We start from the raw sequence: 20,660 nt of genomic DNA, 5'->3' as shown, positions 1-20,660 counted from the left end.
ACAAAGACATTGGGAAGTGGTAGTACAACAGCTAGTTAGAAGTAGAAAAAGAATCTGTAGGCTTACCTGCTTAACCTTAATGTGGAGAACCAACCTAACAACGAGTTCCCGGCAAAGCCTGTCAAAGCCAATCTGTATCGAAGCGACTTTTGGCAGCTAAGCCCTACAGTTGGAGGTCTCCGTTACTATGCAGCACATCGCTGTTTTGGGACAAGCCAGTGTCAGCGGAAGTATCCTGCCGCAGATACCGATTTCCCAAAACAGATGTATGGTCGCTGAAAGAGGCATTGATTATGTCACAACCACTGGCAAAGAAGGTTGCAAATACGGGAACAATGGGAAGTTCATCTACAAATTGGAAAACGAAACACTAGCAATAAGATATAAACATATTGACCTAATACTACCTACATCTAAGGTGTCTATGAGACCCTAACCTCCAACAAAGCTGCAATTACCCAGCCAATTCGTGCCAGAAGTATGGTGTAAATACAAAAATGGCAGTGAAGATGGTGTCAAATGCTTCATATACTGCAATTGGACTTCCGGCCCAGCCTCTTTCCTTAAAGTTGCAATAGATGGCATAAAAGGCAACACTGAAGAAATGGTTGAATAATAACATAGGGAATGGAAGCATACCTGACAATAACCCAATTGGACCAGAAACACAGGATCCTCCCAACAAGAAGTATTTGAAACAACCTCTTTGCAAAATCTGGAGAGCATTTCTATCAGCAGCAAACAAGGCGTACAAAGCAATGGATAATGTGTTAATAACAGCGTCTAAGTTCTTCCTTTGTCTGTGGAATTGTCTCAATTTGTCGGAGACTGCTTCGTGGTCACCAAGGTCTTTAACATAAGATGGGTGTAACAACTTAGCCAATAAAACTACATCGTTCAAGCCAACTGTCATACCACCACCAGTAAGTGGATGTCTCATATTAAGCGAATCACCTAACATAATCAAACCTTGATGGTTTCTGTGTCCCTGCTTTCTGGCTGGCAAATATTGGTTAGGCATAATTCTGAACTTGCGGAAAGCCAATGCTTCCTTAAAAGATGGTTGTGTTTCTTCTGGTAATACTGGCAAAACGTCTTCTCTCAAATAGTTCAGCAACTCTTCAGTAGCAGCAGATGGAGGCTTCAGCGATCTATAAGCACATAATATTCTCGTTTCTTCTGGCGAAATCTGGTATACGATAACTGGAGCCTGTCTTCCCAAGATTACGTGTCCGTGGTGCTTTGCTGGTAAAACAGCATTATTTAACTGTAATCCTACAAAGTAAGAATTGATGGTAGGTACGTTGGTTGGAGACAACTCCTTTCTGAATTTAGAGTAGATACCGTCGCAACATATGGTGATTTTGGCGAAATGGTCCTTGGTTACATCTCCCTGCTTGATTCTGACACCAACAACTGTGTTAGGGTCTTCTGCGTCGCGTAGAATCTTAACTGCTGTACCTTCTAACCAATCCACGTTTGGTTCTGCTTTAACGATGGCTCTCAAATTCTGCAAAAAGTCTCCATGGTGGAAAGCAACACCTCTCACTCTCTCGTCCTCGTCCCACTCCCTGGAACTTAATGTAGAGTCACTGAGCATCTTGTCGTTAGTTCCTGAAACACAGTCCAACACGGGCTTCACAGGGTTGGTTTTGTTTGCATCAGCCTTTAATGGATACTTTATCAGAAGACTTTCGTCGTAAAACTTGATGTAATAACCCAAGCACTGTTGGGCTTCTATATTGTTGATAGCCTGTACCATGCCCAACTCTTTCAATGCCTTGACACCTGCGGGTTGCATCAACTCACCGACAATTCTGTCGGGTTTGGACCAGTCTCTCTCTACGATCAAGACTTTTCTTCCTTGTCTGGCAAGCGCAGTAGCGATGGAGGGTCCGATCACACCTGCTCCGATGACTATGGCGTCGTAGGCAGCCTCTTTGGTGGAAGTCATTGCTATGTGGAACTTACTCTTGTATGATGACTTTGAGATGGATCTTTTTTTTCACTCTAATGGCAGAGAGTCTACGTGTAGCTTCGATGGATAATAAGCCGGCAATGCAAAATTTATAGTGGTATATATATATACAGAAGACTTCTCGCTGCTCGTTCCTCGGATGCTACCGACTGAGACCCTAGTATAAATAGTATGAGAATGTACCTTAGTAGAAAAATAAGGCCACTGATTCCAACCGCTTGGTCGTAAAAAAACTCCATTCGTATAGAGATCTGCTTGAGGCGTGCAGGACGTCTCGAATGTTTTTAATGACAGCACTTTGGAGTCAGTCGACGACGTCGTCGCGCGCGCGTAGTTAAGATTGTTGCAAAATGAAGTGATGGAGAGGGAGAGAGAGAGAGGAGGCAGTGGGTGGGAGATGCGATTGTAGTGGTGTTTAGGTGTTTAGGGGGTTATGTATTTAGTTGTTTATGTGTTTGGGTGTTTACGTATTTACGTATTAATTTAAAAATTATTTCTAATGGGCTGTGTGTGCACTCAGGCGTGTTATGGTTGACATTTATGGTTTATTGCGTATGGCTGGGAAGTGAGAGTAAAAAGAGAGAGACGTTCAGTGAGTTCGTTTGGCTGGGGGAGAGGTTTTTTCTGCTCTCATGTGCGGTACGTTTCGTACATTTCGTGGTGTTGCTATTTGTTTGCTAAAATAGTGAAGAACTACTAAATTATGGCATTGGGGGTATGCCTCTTCTATACGACGTGGGGCCGCATGGTTTTCAGCCATAACAGTCGTAAAAGCTGTCTGAAACAGAAAATTACGGTTTGCTTGGACGAAATGTCCAATTTCTAGGAATCACCTAACTTCACGTATCCATTCTCCTGCGTTAAGACGTCCAAGCGGTTCCTGATTTAACTTTCCCAGCCGCATTGACTGTGTGATTATGTTCTCGCTCAAGAATTGGAAACAATTGGAAAATTTCACATGCTTCTGTTTTGTCGTCTCGTACCCGATTTGGCTACTGTTGCTACACCAGTTGTATCCTCCCATTTTGCAGCTACATAGGGTGATGCTAGCTACTTTGTCAATTGTGCTTACTTTGTATTATGCTAACCTTGTATTACGTTTTATTTTACTGTGTCTATTAACAAGATAACCCTGGGTCTACTCGCTTTCCTCCTCGCTCTCTTCTTCACTCTCCTCTTCGGCCTCTTGCAACCAGTCCACGAATTTGGCAGTCAAAGTCTTAGCTTCTTGCAAATCTTCATCGGCAACCTCTCCACTGGACTTCCACCATGCTAAGATGTTACTTTCCTCCAAGATATCTAAGTCGTATAAAATTTTCACTGTGAAGAAGAGAATTATCTGATTGTATGCCTTGTCCAACTTGGAAATCTTTTGCAGAAGAATATGCAACAAGTCAACTTCTTCATCCCCTCCAAAAACCTGTCTTTTGAACATTGGTCCCCAATGGGTGAAGATCTTGGTGGTTGCGTCCTTTGCTTCCAACGTTCCTGTCGTCACAAATTCCACAATCTTTTTCAATAATACTTCACATGTAGCCAATCTAACTTCGTGGTATGTAACGTTCATCGACATTCTCAAAGTATTCAATTCCAAAAGAGCGGTATCCAAATCGTGATTATTCTCCAAAGCTCTGTGAACTGTAGCTTCAGCCTCCTTAGCAAAATCCTCCTCTTCTTCGTCGGAGAAAGTCCCGCCTTCGAAGTCAGTAGAAACGGCAGAAGTGGATGATAATCTTCTGGTCTTATGGGAGTGGTGCTTCTTGGCTTTGCGGTCCGATACGGATGCAATTGAGTCGTCAGAAACATTTAAGGACTTCATTTGGTATATAATACCGGAATAATTGTCTCCATACTCGGATTCTGACTCTTCTTCTAAATCCCTATCAGATACGTACAAGAAACCGACACCGTCTTCTCCCACCAAATCGATATCCTTCACATTTATTTCAAAGTGTGGAACCTGGTTCTCTGTGTGAGTCTCTTCATCATCGGAGTTGAAAGAGTCGCTGTCAAAGGAGTCCTCGTCCTTCACAATAGGGTTTTCAACAATTCTGGCATTATTAGGGACGTGCTTGTTGTCACCTATCTTCACATTGAAACCAATAACCGAACCTGGGCTCAAAGTAACGTTTGAACCAATAACAGCATTTGCAGCCACTATAGCATGGTTAATAACAGCATTATCTTCAATGACGGCATTTTCCCAAATATAGGAGTTGATTATAATAACATTCTTTCCAATCTTACAATTTCTACCAATGACTGACTTTCTGATTGAAGAGCCTTCACCGACTGACGTATTAGATCCAATAGAAGTACAATTACCAATTTTACATGACTGTGCTAAGATGACCTTATCCTCCTTGTAGATGTGGCCAAATTCGTAGGTATATGAGTTATTCTCTATCAAGTTAGCATCTGGTACTAAAGGATAACACCATCTTGCTAGCACGTCTTGAGAAACTGCATCATATGTGGCCCAACTTTCCACTCTGGCAGCATACTCAGAGCTATCATCTGAGATGTATGCATAAATAGTTTTCTTGACTAAGTCTGATGTCAAGACACCCTTAAGGAAGTCACTTCTTAATGTCTGATAGTCAAAGTTCTCTTGGAAGATCTGGGGAACATGAGGAGTACAGATATCGACGTGACAATCAATTAAATCGTTTCTGATGATCATCTCATCCTCGATATCTTCTATTAACTCTGGATCTATGCTTATGCTGGTTTTGTGGCCATCGACCGGTGGAATTCCTTGGTAGTACAAACATCTGTCTGTTTTTTTATCCAAAACAAAGGTTGACGGATCGATATGGGATCTAGTTCTATGTAATGGTGAAGCCTTGGTGAGGACCATCGTAACAATATGTTCCTTGTCTTGCTGCTTTTTCTGCTTGTGCACAGCCATAGCTCTATTGAAGTCAATGTTGGTAACTACATCACCTGAAACCAAAAGGAAGTCTCCAGTAATTAAGCCACGGTTGTCCAAATCTCTCATGGCATCTCCTACAGATCTTGATTCCAAGGACATGATCGTATTGACCAGAAATGGTGAATTCTTTGATGTCCATCTCGACTTCTCGATGTATTGTTGGATCTGTTCCGCATGAGCCGAACAGATTAAGTGCACTTCATTGACGCCAGCTTTGGCCAAGAACTCCAACGTATACTCAATTAATGGCACGTTTGCTAAAGGCAAGAGACATCTTGGTTTTACAGATGTTAAGGGCATGAATCTAGTCTCAAACGAATCAGTCAACACAATGGCCTGGAAACGTTCATCTTGAACGGTTTCCTTGGATTTTTTGTTTTTTGGAGGCATTGCTACACGAAGATCTCAAATTGTAGCTCGTAGATACTTGTGAGCTTTCCTAATGTCGATTATCAGAACTAAATTCAAATCCAATCGTACTTTTAACAATTAGACATCATTATGATTCATTGTTCAGAAGAGTTAAAAAAAAAATGTAAATTGAAAAGTCACGTGATCTTTCACGTTATCTGTCACGTGCGCTATTACGTGTATTTCCTATAATGACGTCAACTTCTCTACATATTTCATTATCATTAAGAAGTGTATGTGACAGGTTCGGTGGGGCAATTGTTAGGTTAGGTCGAGATTTGGAACCCATTAAGGGGCAATGGTTGCTAAAAACGATCTGATAGAGTATCTCAATTTTTCAAAAACTGATCCGTTTGAGGTAACTGGTAGACACCTTTAATATCATGGTACATTGCTTGTTTGAAGTCTAAATTTACTGCTCCTTCTTTTCTCTATGTCTAATAAGCTAACAATTCTAAGAGAAACACAATAGAAATGTGACTAAATAGAATAAATATGGCAGAGTATGCCGGTTTGTTCACTAAACTCGGTTATAGTATGCGAACTATATATACAAGGTCTATTCAATAGTAGTGTAAAGCAAGAAAAAGTTGGCCTATATCACCTATTCCCTAGTTTTCAGCAGTTGCCTTAGAAGCATCAGCCTGAGCAGCTGCCTGGGCAGCTTCCTCCTGCTTTCTTCTCTGTCCTTCATAGATTGCTTTTTCTTCTTTCTCCTTTTGCTGTAAGATCTTCTTCCACTCTGGAATTGGCTTTGGCTTTGTCTTGTTGATCTCTTCTTCCTTCATGGCTAACAAAATGGTACTCAACAACAACAAGATGGTTATACCTTGAGCATACATTCTTGCTTGAACAGCCTTCTGGGCGGTATTCATAATTTTGTCTCTGTTAACAAAAACCCATGATCCATACATAGATGCAGCCCATGCAGACAAAATGATCTTGTATTTGTTGTCATTCAAGGCAGTAAATATCTTGTCGCTGGTGGATAATCTGTTCCAATCTCTGTATTCCTGTAACATCTTGCTTTCCTCATGCTCTGAAGAGTGCATCTTTTTGTCGAACTCCCACGATCCCTGATCTGCCCAGAAGGCACCGGTGGCGATGGTTGGCATTGTCACAATACATGTTTTGATACTGGTGTTGAACGAGTTGAATCTCACTGGGTGTTTCGTCTTCAAGTAAGTGAAGAGACCTAATGAGAGAACCGATCCGTAGAATAAACCTTTCATTCCTTCAGTTGTAATGTGGGCGATGTGGGCCTCTCTTTCTTCATTTGTGATGATCTTCATGGCTAAGTATACTATGTAAATTTTATCCAATTCAAGCTAACTACTAACTACAAGCCTCTAACTTCAAATTAATCCTCACTCTAAGAAGAAAGACACTATCTATTTATCACTAATCGCAAACTAATTTTTTTCACTCCTTCGGATTGTCTATCGGCTTTGGGTTTCGGCTGGTTAGATTTTCTGGTGCGGTTCCTTTCACAGAACAGGAAGTTTAAATGTGCTGTGCTTAGTGAGTGCCAAATAATTTCTGTGGGTCTACTGTGACTGAGACTGAGACTGAGACGAACGGTGAGGTTGTGTGAGAGGGTGAGGTGCTGTGAGTGGGAAAGCGATTAAATAGAGAAAAGAAATTAGAAAAACGTAGGTAAGGGCTTGCTTTAGTATTTTTTTTTCTTCTACAGCAATTGTTGCCAAATATATTGTGGATTACTGTGTATTGAGTACTGAGTAAAGACTGAGCAGAGACTGAGTACTTTCTGAAATTTTTAAACCGTCAGGGATCCAAGCAATTTGGAGATTCTTTTAAAAATAGTTAAGAGTAATAGTAATGGATCATTCATCTCACCATGCTGTAGCACCAGCAACTACGTTTGGGTCGTCCCATTCCATGCCAGGAATGGACCACGGTGATATGTGTTCTATGAATGTAAGTTAGTTTGTCTTGCACAACGGTTATGAACAAAAATCGCAGTTACTAACATGGTTATAGATGTTGTTTACGTGGAACTGGAAGAATACTTGTGTTGTCTTCAAATGGTGGCATATTAAGACCTTCCCTGGGTTTCTCCTCTCGGTGCTTGCAATTGTGTTATTCACCGCAGGCTACGAATTGTTGAAGGCATGGTTCAACAGATGGCAGAAAAGCTACGTTAATACCATCACAGGAGCTTCTGCGACAACGTCAGATGTGGCAATTAGAAGATATACATTGAAGAGATCATTGTTCTACGGAGTGCAAGTCGGATACTCCTTCTTGTTGATGTTGGTGTTTATGACATACAACGGATGGCTCATGCTTGCAGTAGCCGTTGGTGCTGCTATTGGTAACTACTTCTGGGGTGGTATTGGTTCCGAGCTGGTTTCGGGTGCAAGAGACTTATCCTGTCATTAAAGTGCACTTATAATGCCATTCACTTGTTGCACTGGTTCGTTGTGGAAGATATAGCTTTACGAAATCTTGAATATAGAGGATTACCTTTCAGACATTTGTATCATGAATATATAACATATACAGAAATTTATGAATTTTACTATTATTGGACAATATTCAACAAATCTACAAAATGGGTCAAAATTGGTTGTTCAAATGCACCAAAGAAACCGACCCCACCAAAACTTCGACATCAAAGACCCAACTTTCTGTATCCATATGATGACATGTTGTTACTTTCGTGAAGATAGACTTTCAGTCTTGATGCTGGTAATCGATGTAATGTTCTTAAGCTGAATCGAACCATAGTATATGACCTATTATACCAACTACCATAGTAGAGGTTTTTTTTGAAGGGGGAAAGTCACGTGAAAAAATCATCAAAATTTGACCGGAATTGGAACTTCATTTTAACAAGATATCAATTTGGTCAATTTAAATTCAAGAATGAAGAGATTGATTTCTGAAAAAGCTTGTAATATTTCAAGTGGATATGAGGTAAGTAATTGAAAACATAATTCATGGCAGAAATAAGTCAAAATAAGGGACACAGATGAATAATCCACAAATCTTTTATGCCCATATTCTTTCACAGTTAAGCCATTTCTACACCAGAGAATAGCATTTTCTGTACTGAATATAATTCATAACAAGAATACTATGATGTGGTATTAATTATTTTTAATTTAAGCTTATTTTAACAAACTTGGGTCCTCTTTCAGTGATTTTTACAAACGGAATAACCGGAAATCGAAATTCCGACTAAATTTAACACATGTATACCCCATTGTCGCACAACACTGACACAAGATGCTCCAGTGGCGCAGAGGTTAGCGCTTCGTGCTTATAGCCGTGTTACGACGATTTGGTTATACCATAAGTCACGGTCGTGTGAGGAACGCGACGGTCGTGGGTTCAAACCCCTCCTGGAGCATTTTGTTCTCTTTTTTTGCATCCATGATATACTGGTACAGAGATGATTTTAACTACCAACAATTCTTCCAAGTTCACTTTGGTAGTTCAATGCTTCATTTAGATTTTTCAATGTTTCATTTTATCTGATATACCTAGCCTTACAAAGGTATATTGGTTAACACAAAAAGTCATATTTTATATTGCGGCACGGAGCTTTACATTTTTCAAAGAGCATCTCATCAAATTTAATTTTTTTATTTGATTGCAAAGAGTATCGTTTAAGTAGAAGAATATTTGATTTCTATATAAAAGTTATAGCTGGATCTCGAGGAGACTTATTTGATATAAAAGGATGGCTGAGAAGGTTAGATATTACTTGGAACAGTCTGTTCCGGAATTGGAGGATTTGAAGAAGAAGGGTCTCTTTGACAAAAATGAGATCACAATGATTATGAGAAGAAGAACCGACTTTGAGCATAGAATCCAAGGAAGAGGCAGCAAGCCAAGGGATTTCTTGAAGTACAGCGAGTTTGAATTAAACTTGGAGAAGTTGAGAAAGAAGAGATACAACAGATTATCCAAAGTTGGTGTGATAGATACAAAGCCATCAATCAGTGACTGGGCAGGAGTTAGAAGAATCATGTTCATTTTTGATAGATCAACCAGAAGATACCCTGGTGAGTTGGAATTATGGTCACAATATTTGAAGTTTGCCAAGTCAAATGGTGCTATTAAGGTCATATACAAGGTGTATTCCAAACTCTTGCAGTTACAACCACGTAATATAGACGCTTGGTTGTCTGCTGCCAAATATGAATTTGAAACCAATGCTAATGCCAAAGGAGCCAGAATGTTATTCCAAAGAGGTTTGAGATTGAATCCGGAGTCTCTAGAATTGTGGTTAACTTATACCCAATTTGAATTAACATATATCTCAAGGTTGCTTGCCAGAAGAAAGGTCTTGGGTTTAATTACTGAAAAGCAGCAGCAAGAAGAATTGGAAAGTCAGCAGGAGAAACTTGCCAAATCATTAGCCGAATCTGCCGTAGGAGGTGACGATAAGGACTTCAACAATGACAAAATCGAATTGCCAGCGGCAGAAGAAATGAGAGAACAATTACACCACTTACCAGAAGCTGATATGAACATGTTGGGTAATCCTGAAACAAACCCTGCGTTAAGAGGTGACGTAGCATTAACCATTTTTGACTCATGCATTCCCACGATTATTAAGACCATTCCAAAATATTCAACTGTGGTAAATGCACAAGACAAGACCTTTGAAATCGCAGAAAAGTTCTTAAGCTTGATTGACAAATTTGAGGACTTGAAGAGAGATCACTTATATTTGCATATCTTGAACTACTTACAAATCCAATACGGTCAAGATTTGCGTACTTCATTGATTGATATTACCTTGCCAATTAGGAATATCGATCGCAGCAGTCCTCATTTAGCTGAGTCCTTGCAGTTGGCCGTAAACAAATTTGTAGCATACAAGACCAAATTGAGAGACTTACAAGAGAAGGACACCTTAACAAATTCGTTTGTAAACCAACTCACCAACCAATTCTTAAGCACTCATGATGAAGCCGACGGATCAAATGGGAAGATTGATATACTATTAAAGGCGATTATCAAGAAATGCCGCACTATATAGTGGGAAGTAGTATTACTTATTTAAAATACAATACGTATATAGACAATTATAAATAATTAACCGAATTAGAATATTGAAGCACTAGTCCTCCTTACCAACAGCTGTCTCTGAGTCCAAAGGCTTGTACTTATGTTTCGATGCTGAGTGTGTAATGTGCTTATAACTGAAAGCATAGACTAAAACGGCAGTGGCCAATGATACAATAGCTAAGTATGCAATAAACCACAGGTAGCTGATGGGAACGAAATTCATAGGAAACCTATAGAAACCATCGGAGAACGGTAATCCATTATTTTTTATATGGCCAGCCTGGGAGCCAGTAGGAACGATCTGGTCCAACCATCTGACTGCTAATGAGAGAGTCATCAGGTCACCGATGACAATTCTAGTTGTATTTGTTCCTGACGAATAAGCAATCGAACTGATAAATGTATTTTCTTCTGGGTTAGAGTTAGCTGGTTTGGTGAGAAGAACATTCAAAGCAGTGTCGATATCCAAGTGGGAATCGTGGATTTCACCTCTGAAGTTGAATGTCAAAGGTACATAAGCACCGCCCTTTTCCAAATAGTTTGCTTCGCTGCTCAATGGCAATCTGCAACTGAATGGAGCATCCTCGTGGATATATAATTGGAATAAGTGATATAACTCGTCGGAAATGGAGAGAGTACAGTTGAAGTCTTCACTGACTCCGTATTGGAACGACAATGGCTTGTTTGTCTCCTTACAGATTGGAAACGGAGCGTAGATGATTCTTTCTTGTTCATCGAATTTATGTTCTCCATTGTCGATACTACGGGTGATACAGTCAATATACACCTCTTGGCCAAGTTTGTAGGGGACCAAGTTCACGGGTATTTCCTCTTTTCTATTCAACGGGAAGAACTGACACTTGGCCATTGATAGGAGCGAAGCCCCGATGAGTATGGCGGATAACTTCATTGTAAGCTAAGGGATAGCAACCAATCGTTTTAGAAGTGTTTCTATAGTGAAACTTTATCAATTCAATGAATGGTAGCAACAAATTTAATCGTCTATTTTAACCGAATACTAAAGAAACAATGGTTGTCTGTCAGTGACAGATTACCCTCCAAATCACTTACTACGATGCTTAAGATTCAGATTTGTTTGTCTGAGCGCGCTTCCAATTTCAGCGGCTGAAGGTCTGAGGAGGTGTGAAAGTGAAAGTGAAAGTGAAAGTTGGACTGCGAAAAAAACAGAGAAATGTGCCAGAAGAGTGTTGTCTGAGAGTGTCGTCTAAGAGTGAGAGTGAGAGTGTTAGGAGGATTGATGAAAGGGGAGGTAAGTGGGGGAGTATAATGATATGGGTAGAATCTACAAATATTGAAGTATTAGAAAACTAAATTACCGCAAATACTATTAAAATAAGCCACCATATGGAACTTTTACTGAGCCCATTTTGATGTCCAGTTGACTTTCCTTGTTCTTCTCCTCTGATATCTAAAACTTTGTTATGTTTTTCACATTTTAGGTCCTTGATTTTATTCAATTCTTAGAAGGAGAGTAGTACACAAAGGGATGGAAATGCATTAGAATATTTTACTCTTCTTTATTATTTGTTTTGTCTTCTTATAGTTTTCCAATTAGAGTTGTAAGAGTTATGAAGAGTCATGAAGAGTTATGAATTGAAGATCAAAGTTGACTTGGAATTTTAGTGAGGTGGAATTTTAGCTTTGTATAGGATTTAAAGTATAGGAGGAAGTAACCAGAAGAGAGATGAATGGTGCTTGAAAATTGGGCAGAAATTTGACTCAGCCAGATAAATGATAAAATTCTCATGTTCTATAGAAATATCTGGCAAATTTACATGGAAATACCCAGAGATAATGTTCTAATGTGGAGCCATAGTAGTTACATTTCCTTATGATATCACAAAATCTCAAGCATACGCTGCTTTCATTTATTATTCGAACTAGGGTACAAAAAAAGATTCATATTAAACCCCAATAAAGTTCACACTACCCTTCAAGTAAATTAGTATTGAGAAGAACATATTGTAGGATTAAATTATTACTTATGATTACTATGAAGCTCTTCAAGTTTTGAATTAAAATTGAAACCACGAAATGGTAGCGCACACTCCAACTCAGACTCTACTACTCCCAATAACTATATTGAAATTTTTCTTTTTATTAAGTACACATATAAAAAGTGAAGTTTTGTTAAACTATACAAACAAAAAGTAAAAGAATACCCCGGACAACTAACAATGCATTAACATGCTTTATATGAATGATTTAACCATTGCTCAGCTAGAAAGAAATTCCTCTAAATTTAGTTTCTCTTAGCAAAACGTCTTGGACCTCTTTGAGCAGAGATGGAGACGGTTTGGATTGGGATCTTGAAACCCAAGGACTTGACCAAGTCAGCGGTTTCAGAGTCAACTTCTAATTGACCGTTAGTGTGGGACAAGTCCAAAGCAGAGACTTCTGGAACGTATTGATCTTTTCTTTCTCTCTCTTCTTCTTGTAACTTGAAAGAAATACCTCTAACTGGACCCTTTTGAATTCTCTTCATCAAGTGGGTGGTGTAACCAGCAATCTTATTTCTTAATCTCTTGGATTGGATAACAGCGATCTCAGAGGTCAATCTCTTGTTGGTCTCGAAGTCTAAGGTTAACTTAGGGTAGAAACGCTCAATCAAGACCTTGGAAGCTCTCTTAACGGTTTTAGTTCTAACACGACCCTAGAATGAGTTAGTATAATGATTGATGGTGAAGATATTCATCTCAGTTCATGAAGGGCCAATCATAAGTTTTAGGATTTCCAAAGGTGAAATTCGATTGAAAGGTTGGAAGGAACACCAAGCGTATCTTATTCTCTTCGAGTTTCAACTCGAACTCATGAGCTGTTTTCTTCTTTTACTTTATAGCAATGATCAAATTATGTATACCCATGTTTGAGGTCTCTAATACTAGATGATTGGACGTTTTAGGTTATACGATTCAGGTATTACGATTCAGGTATAGGACTGGCGAATATTATTGGCTCTACTGGATGATTCTTTACGCTGATTTGAACGCTTCATTGGTATGACGGAATGACTCTTTGGTTAAACTGGACACTTGAAAACTTCTCTCTTGCTTCCGAAAGCAAATTTCACCACTCTCGTTAAGGACATTTACGATTGATAATTCTGCCGCTCCTTTCGAGCTGATCTACTCTAAGTTCATTTCCACGTATTCTCGAGAACTCTATTGGCCTTTCATGACTTCGATAGCACGATACTACATACCATCTTTGCTGATTATTATTATGTATGACTAGCAAGAATCAAAAGAGAAATATGAAAAAACTCTTAATTTTTACTAGTAGTTTTTTTTCTTCCTCATTTTTCGTTCCTTGAAAATTTTGTTAGTACTGTAAGCGCTGAGAGTAATGGATGGTAGCGCCCGACAATTAACAGTAACAAGATGAGTATTGGGTACAGGGGAGGGAATATGGATACGGTATATAATTCATTTATATTCTCAAGTACAGGTCTTCTAAATATTATTTCAGTCAGGTGATAATGTGACTGTTTTTTATAACTGAGGTTTTGTAGCTTTGTGTGTTTTCTTGTTTAAAATTTAAATTTTAAAAGTTCTCTCACGTGAAAAGAATCACTAGTCTGTGTTATTGCGATTTTTATTATTGACTATCAGATTTGGACACTCAATCAATTGACTTCCAAAAGAATCCACAGGTCTCAGTCACGTGCATAATATTTTACGCGAGTCCAGGTCTTTCCAACTGACAGAAACAAAAATGGAGTTGACGTTCAAACACTACAAATGATACTATTCTGGGGCTTATTCCAACCACCAAGTCTTGTATTATTCCATATCATATTGCCATAGGGGCTATCTGTACATTATCACTAAAGAATTGCATTGTTCATTTCCTTTTGATTGATTGATTAATAGATTTGATTGATTAATCACCATTACTGCTTTACATCGGACGGTGCTTGCTGGTTCGGTTATCGCGCTTTTATTTTAAGGGTTTCTATTTTAGGGGTTTTTCATAAATCATCATTTTGCAACTATTTCCCCACATCCACAACAAGGTTTGTTGCAGTATTACACATATCAGTGTTCCTGTACTTTCAGAGATTAACATATATATATAGCTCCAGACATGGACGCAAAGGGGAGATTATACCATTGTGACGTCTGTTCGTCAGATTGTACCAATCGTATACGGGTAACCTGTGCCATATGTAACGACTATGACCTCTGTGTCCCATGCTTTGCTGCCGGCTCTACTACAGGCGACCATAAACCTTGGCATGACTATCGAATCATCGAACAAAGCACATACCCTATATTCGAAGAAACTTGGGGTGCTGACGAAGAGTTGCTATTAATCCAAGGTTGTGAAACAAATGGTTTGGGAAACTGGCAAGACATCGCTGATCACATAGGAAACAGATCAAAAGAAGAAGTTGCCAAACACTACTTTGATGTGTACTTGGATGAAAAGTTCTATCCTTTACCGGATATGACGAAAGACTTCAGTCATATTACACCATTGGAGTTTTTAGAGAAAAAGAAGGAACGCTTGGAGTACAGAAAGAATCTTCCATTACCTCCTCCTAAGTCGAAACCTGTTGCATCCGTCCCCTTATGTCACGAAATTCAAGGTTACATGCCTGGTAGATTGGAATTCGATCACGAAGCAGAAAATGATGCCGAAGTGCCAGTTAAGGATTTAATTTTTGATCCCGATGATCTGGCTGGCGACATCGAATTAAAATTAACTATTTTGGATATATACAACTCTCGTTTAACTACCAGAGCAGAGAGAAAGAGAGTGATGATACTCAATTCATTGCTTGATTATAGAAAGAATATCAGTGCAGATAAAAGAAAATCGAAGGAAGAAAAGGATCTTCTTAAAAAGATTAACGCTTTCATTAGGGTACTCACCCCAGATGATTTTGAATCGTTCACCAAGGATTTCTTAACGGAATTAAAGTGTCGTATTCGAATTCAGCAATTACAAAACTGGCGTCGTCATGGAATAACTACAATCGAAGACGGTGCAAAATTCGAAAAAGATAAATTAATTAGAGCTGCGCATTATCAAAGAATGGGTAATGGAGCTTTGAGTGCAAGATACTCTCAAACACCAGTATCTGGAATCAGCAATGGTAGTAGCACTATGAATGGCCACCGCAAAACTTATTCCTCTGCTAACTCTCCACAACCTGAGTTCAAGCCGAAGATTGGCAGCGCCCGTGCTCCATTGGATATATCACATGCTGACGATTTTGACTTATTGTCGAATGAAGAAAAGCAATTGTGTGCAACTTTAAGAATATTGCCTAAGCCTTATTTGGCCATTAAGAACCAGTTGATGAGAGAAGCTGTCAAAAATAACGGTATTTTGAAAAAGAAGGATGCAAGACAAGCCTTGAAAATTGATGTCAACAAGGCGTCCAAAATTTATGAGTTCTTTGTTCAGATGGGTTGGTGTTCCCAAGGATAAGAAATATAGACGTAAAATATAGGTAGTCTTTATAAACGATAATTCATGACCAATTCATATACTGGCAGCATTTCCTGAGGAGTTCACCTGTCATTCAGTATTATTTAACTTGTAGTATAGCCAGGAAAGAAGTGCTAAGATAAGCTTTTCTCGGTTACGTATCAACCTCGGCTTTATGGTTTAAGTTTGTTCAGTCCGTGGGCTCCCCATTGTTCGAAGTTAAAACATGGTATTGAAAGCCTTCACACCCAATTCTCCAGGCACTTCAGGAGTATGGGCCTAAACATAGATTCTAGAATTTTTCCCAATGTTACTCAATTATGAGACATAATGTAGAGGGAATGCTAAGACGCTGGAATGTCGGCAAGCCTAAGAGAGAGCCAATGCATGCAAGTTCCGGGTTACTTTTAAAGGCTAAGTAGAGAAGTGAATTATTCAACCAAAATTGATTGTGCTTACTCCATTCCAGACAACGTGAACCATTATTACTTGTAAGGCTTGGCATTAGTTCTGGTTGTATTGTCATTCTCACTGTGCTCTAGATCCAGAAACTTGGGTTGCAATTCTCGGTCGAAACCTCTGTTCGCCTGCAATAGCTTGGGTGTGATTAAGAGGTTATTCCATATAGGATCTTCATCTCTACTAGACACGCTGGAACAACTACTTTCGGTATCATATTCGGAGTTTGTTGACTCTACAAAATCCTTAGCTGTAGTATTAGTACTATAGTCTTCCAAGACGTTGTATGGACGGAATTGTAACATCGGATTTTTGTAAACACCGGGGTCAGGAACACTTCCGCCAGTTCACTTTGCTTATCTCCGGGCAATGCAGAAGTTGCGCTGACTCTGCCTGGTACTGCCAAGAGAAATTAGATGGGCTTAACTTCCTGCTATCTAAACAATCAAAAACTATTTGGCGGCTAACGGTACCATTGATAGGTTGCAAAGTTTGCAAAAAAAACTTGGAGCGACATCGTGCGACTATCAACTAACAAAGTTCTATGGTGTATAATGAACCCTATGTTAGTGATTGCAGCGAACCAGAAAGGGATAGTTGCTGCAAGAACTAGCGAACGCGGCACAGTAGTGGGGGAGCAGCAAAGAAGGAGTTTTGGGAGAAATAGTTGTTCAGAGACATAGTTGTTGTTTGAACCACACTGTTGTGCCGTTTACGAAGGCTTTACTGGGTCATTACGTATTCCTATGCAAAAGGGGAACGCCTGAGGGGACAATACCGTGTACGGTTTCACAATAGCAAGAAACCAGCTCATAAAATCGGCCGATTTTGGCAGATTGTACGAAGGAAGAATGCCCGTTAAAGTACCTCACCAGTATTTTGCAAACCTAGAGGAGGTGGGGGATCTTCCCTCATACTATGATGTGGAATAAAAGCAATAGCGAAATGTAGGAACGGTCTGTGCTGCTGTAGGATCCATGAAAGCCTTGTGGTTCTAACTAAAAGCCAGTTGACAAGTATCTGTAATTACGAGAAACATGGGACATCAGATAAAGCTTGAAACCCACTTCTCATTACCAGGCACACATGTACAGGTGCCGCTCCTTACATTGGTGCATATTCAAGGCATTAGTGCCGTTAAAACAATATCCAAGCTATTTCCTCAGCAGAACTACGAAGGGCATTGTACGAACTCATGCTAATGTGGCAATTCCGCGTGTGGAATCCACCAAATGTGTCAAAATGGTGTTTGTAATTGGATAGGTTCGGTGGTGCCTCCAATATCTATTATTGCAAAATACCCACTCCGTAGTTGCTGGTGAGTGCTGCAACAAAAAAAATCAGACAATACTTCTCTAGGCGCGGTGGGACGTCGTTCTGTAGACTCTTCGCTGCTGTCTAAAACTGACGACATTTTACTAAAGGTTATTACCAATACAGGACTAAAGTCATTATAGAACCTTTGATAGAAAATATTCCTTTGTATAAACTGAGATCCGTCCAGACACGTAAATCTGCTCACACTATTCCGGAGAAAATCAAAAAAACAGCTGATTCTGATGTCAAATTGGGCTTTATGCATACAGATTCCTGTATGCCCCAGGATGGAATATTGGATACAGGAGGGTATTTGCAGTGAAGTCTCATCCGATAGTGAGTAATAGATGATCAGGGTTCCAAGTTTGAGAGGTATGGTGGGCAGAGGTTGGCAACGCGCTAAATGATACATGAGGGGAACTAAGTCTAGAGAAGCATATGTGATAGAGGCATAGATAGGAGGTGTAGAACTACTGGAAAAATAACTACACAGCCTATCTTTGTTATGTTTGCCTAGAATCGCAAATTTTGTCACTGTTATTTCTCCACGACTGGAAGGGTGCAATGACGAATTGATGTCGCAACGAAACGGGACATGGTATTTTCAGCTCTTTGGGTGCCCCCACACTACTAAAATGACCACAAGCTAGCGAAAAGCTAGCCTGTCAGTTCACGACGACATCGGTAAGATGCCCTGGCGCATCACCGCTGCAATCGTGCCCTTCTCTGTGTTGCATAGCGACGAGGTTTCACAGACGCCCTATTACTGCCTCATGGAAACGGTTTTCCACTGATAGCGACAATTCCATTGACCCTTACGTCGAAGTCTACATATTCCCTATATATAGATTACATATTCATGTACATCTCTCCGTAACCACTAGCGCCCACATCCACCTCCACGCACACATCACCTCCACTTACTAATCATTACTTTCCCGCATTTGTCAGTCCACTATTGCCGGTGTTCATCTCTACTCTTTCCTAGCACATCTCCTCCATCCCATCACGACAAACACGACATTTGGCATTGGCTGTGAGGAAAGTCTCTAGAAAAAAGCCGTTGCCGTTAATTTAACGAACTTAACACAACCCCTCCCATTATCAGGTAATTGTAGATCATTCTTTATTGAACATCGAGCTGAATTTTTTTGCTGTATCATCTTACCACCCTGTTGGCTGGCATATTACCTAGAGATCTATATATATCTAGCACGCGCCTCTTTGGCAGCATATCTGTATTGGTGTCCTTTTTTGGTAGCAGATATCGGTTGTTTTTTATAGCTGCTGTCGTCTCCCTATCACTATATCGCTAAAACACCGTCTTGCCCACATAGAAGACCGTCATACCAAGGCACTTCCATTGTAAGAATACCCCCTTAATACTTTGCACATATAACAACCATGCCCGAGTACTTAATAACTCGTTCTGAACCCTCTGGCAGACATCATGGCAAGAAACACATCATTATAGTTGGAGCGGGCATAATCGGTGTCTGCACCGCCTACTACATCGTAAAGCACCCGAAATTCGACCCTGAGAAGTTCCACATCACCATCTTTGAGAGCAAGAGAGTTGCCGGAGGTGCAAGTGGTAAGGCTGGTGGCCTTTTGGCACTCTGGGCATTCCCCCAACAAATAGTAACGTTGTCTTTTGACTTGCACCAGCAGCTCTCAAACGAGTACAACGGTACAGAAGAATGGGGATACCGTAGGTTGACGACTGTATCATTAGAGGGAGACATAAGCCACTTAGACTCCGATGAAGAAGAGGAAACCAACGGCATCGCATCATTTGGTAAAGTCAAATTAACCCAACAGGAGCAGGAGATAAAGGACTCATTCAAGAAGTCAGTGACTCATGACAGTGACTCCTCATCTTCCTTGCTGGATAAACCACCCAAAAAATCGTCTAGGACAACAAGATCGTCCTCCGTGGCAGGAGCTTCATCCTCAATCAAAAATAGACTTCCCCAAGATTTGAACTGGATCACCTCCAGCTTGATAGACAACTGTACCACCTTGGGTGGAACCGACACCACAGCACAGGTCCACCCATATAAATTCACTAACTTCATGTTAAAGAAAGCTGTGGAATTCAGCGGTGGAGCCATAGAGTTGATTATTGGTAAAGTTAATGAAATCACTTATTCTATGGAAACCGGGCTGGCCACAGGTGTCACTTATCAACCAACTAGTATTAAAGAAGAAGAAAAGAACAGAAAACCAATTACTGTACTAGGTGACCAAATAGTTCTTTCTGTCGGTCCTTGGACCTCCAAAATATTACCTGATTGCCCAATTTCCGGCTTGAGGGCTCACTCCATCACCGTTTCTCCATTTAAAGATCAACCTGTGTCTCCATACGCAATTTTCACTGAGTTCAAGACTGGCCCATATTCTTACATATCACCAGAAATATATGCCAGACAGGACGAAGTCTATGTCTGCGGAGAGGGGGACTCGGCTGTCGATGTTCCTGAGACCACTGACGATGTGGAAGTGGTTAAGTCGAAGTGCGATGAGCTTTTCAAGCAGGTGGGCAAAATTTCGCCTAATTTGAGCAAGGGTCACATTCTTAAGAGACAAGCATGTTATTTGCCGGTATTGGATGTTCCCTCCTCAAGTGGCCCTTTGATCGGTGAGACCAATGTTGCCAACCTCTATCTTGCATCTGGTCACTCGTGCTGGGGTATTAACAATGCTCCAGGAACGGGTAAAATCTTGAGTGAGCTTTTATTGGATGGGGACGTGAGGTCTGCTGATATCTCTGCATTGGACCCTTCTTTATATTTCGATGCCAGTGTATTAGTAGAAGATGATGACGACGATGATGATCTTGATGATCTTGACGATGAGTTCGACGATGATGATGACGACGAGTACGATGATGATGACCATGTACAATACGGCCACTCGAACAGTAATGCCAACAGCAAATCTAATCATCCAGAAGAGGATAGCTCCGAAACTGGTCCTTCGGATGCTGAATGGTCTAGATAGACACCAGAGAGACACCCATGCATATACATATTTCCTACTACTGTTATTATA

General features: G+C 40.2%; 9 protein-coding genes and 1 non-coding gene across 10 annotated transcripts; 5 read left to right on the top strand and 5 right to left on the bottom strand. All coding sequences in view use genetic code 12, as the record gives it.

Moving 5' to 3' along the window:
• Positions 1-358: 358 nt before the first annotated feature.
• Positions 359-2,193, bottom strand: ERG1 (squalene monooxygenase). Its single transcript, XM_064916196.1, has one exon. It carries the CDS (start codon positions 1,952-1,954, stop codon positions 455-457), a length of 1,500 nt encoding a protein of 499 aa, XP_064777171.1. The 5' UTR covers positions 1,955-2,193; the 3' UTR covers positions 359-454.
• Positions 2,194-2,927: 734 nt separating this feature from the next.
• GCD6 (translation initiation factor eIF2B catalytic subunit epsilon) lies at positions 2,928-5,388 on the bottom strand. Its single transcript, XM_064915922.1, has one exon. The coding sequence runs from the start codon at positions 5,301-5,303 to the stop codon at positions 3,117-3,119; it is 2,187 nt and encodes a 728-aa protein (XP_064777170.1). The 5' UTR covers positions 5,304-5,388; the 3' UTR covers positions 2,928-3,116.
• Positions 5,389-5,789: 401 nt separating this feature from the next.
• On the bottom strand, positions 5,790-6,970 carry RJT20DRAFT_12096 (uncharacterized protein). The gene has a single exon (XM_064915920.1). The coding sequence runs from the start codon at positions 6,614-6,616 to the stop codon at positions 5,936-5,938; it is 681 nt and encodes a 226-aa protein (XP_064777169.1). The 5' UTR covers positions 6,617-6,970; the 3' UTR covers positions 5,790-5,935.
• CTR2 (low-affinity Cu transporter) lies at positions 6,891-7,952 on the top strand. The gene is made up of 2 exons (XM_064915921.1): positions 6,891-7,262; positions 7,326-7,952. Exons 1-2 carry the CDS (start codon positions 7,164-7,166, stop codon positions 7,725-7,727), a joined length of 501 nt encoding a protein of 166 aa, XP_064777168.1. The 5' UTR covers positions 6,891-7,163; the 3' UTR covers positions 7,728-7,952.
• Positions 7,953-8,578: 626 nt separating this feature from the next.
• Positions 8,579-8,700, top strand: RJT20DRAFT_t20. Its single transcript has one exon. It is a non-coding gene; the product is annotated as a tRNA-Ile (tRNA).
• Positions 8,701-8,873: 173 nt separating this feature from the next.
• Positions 8,874-10,397, top strand: RJT20DRAFT_124283 (snoRNA-binding rRNA-processing protein). Its single transcript, XM_064916195.1, has one exon. It carries the CDS (start codon positions 9,034-9,036, stop codon positions 10,339-10,341), a length of 1,308 nt encoding a protein of 435 aa, XP_064777167.1. The 5' UTR covers positions 8,874-9,033; the 3' UTR covers positions 10,342-10,397.
• RJT20DRAFT_124282 (uncharacterized protein) lies at positions 10,398-11,581 on the bottom strand. Its single transcript, XM_064916194.1, has one exon. The coding sequence runs from the start codon at positions 11,278-11,280 to the stop codon at positions 10,423-10,425; it is 858 nt and encodes a 285-aa protein (XP_064777166.1). The 5' UTR covers positions 11,281-11,581; the 3' UTR covers positions 10,398-10,422.
• An 892-nt stretch (positions 11,582-12,473) lies between these two features.
• Positions 12,474-13,731, bottom strand: RPS17B (40S ribosomal protein eS17). Its single transcript, XM_064916193.1, has 2 exons — positions 13,594-13,731; positions 12,474-13,044 (listed from the first exon to the last, which is right to left on the bottom strand). Exons 1-2 carry the CDS (start codon positions 13,594-13,596, stop codon positions 12,634-12,636), a joined length of 414 nt encoding a protein of 137 aa, XP_064777165.1. The 5' UTR covers positions 13,597-13,731; the 3' UTR covers positions 12,474-12,633.
• Positions 13,732-14,014: 283 nt separating this feature from the next.
• ADA2 (chromatin-binding transcription regulator) lies at positions 14,015-16,073 on the top strand. The gene has a single exon (XM_064915914.1). It carries the CDS (start codon positions 14,478-14,480, stop codon positions 15,828-15,830), a length of 1,353 nt encoding a protein of 450 aa, XP_064777164.1. The 5' UTR covers positions 14,015-14,477; the 3' UTR covers positions 15,831-16,073.
• A 2,937-nt stretch (positions 16,074-19,010) lies between these two features.
• On the top strand, positions 19,011-20,609 carry RJT20DRAFT_132259 (uncharacterized protein; the record flags this gene model as incomplete). Its single annotated transcript, XM_064918123.1, has 1 exon — positions 19,011-20,609. One exon carries the CDS (start codon positions 19,011-19,013, stop codon positions 20,607-20,609), a length of 1,599 nt encoding a protein of 532 aa, XP_064777163.1.
• Positions 20,610-20,660: the final 51 nt, after the last annotated feature.

Source organism: Scheffersomyces xylosifermentans, assembly GCF_036884685.1.
Source record: "Scheffersomyces xylosifermentans strain CBS 12540 chromosome Unknown RJT20scaffold_1, whole genome shotgun sequence".
NCBI classification, from domain to species: Eukaryota; Fungi; Ascomycota; class Pichiomycetes; order Serinales; family Debaryomycetaceae; genus Scheffersomyces; species Scheffersomyces xylosifermentans.
The sequence above is the reverse complement of the archived record's forward strand: the minus strand, read 5'-3'. Positions and strand labels throughout refer to the sequence as shown.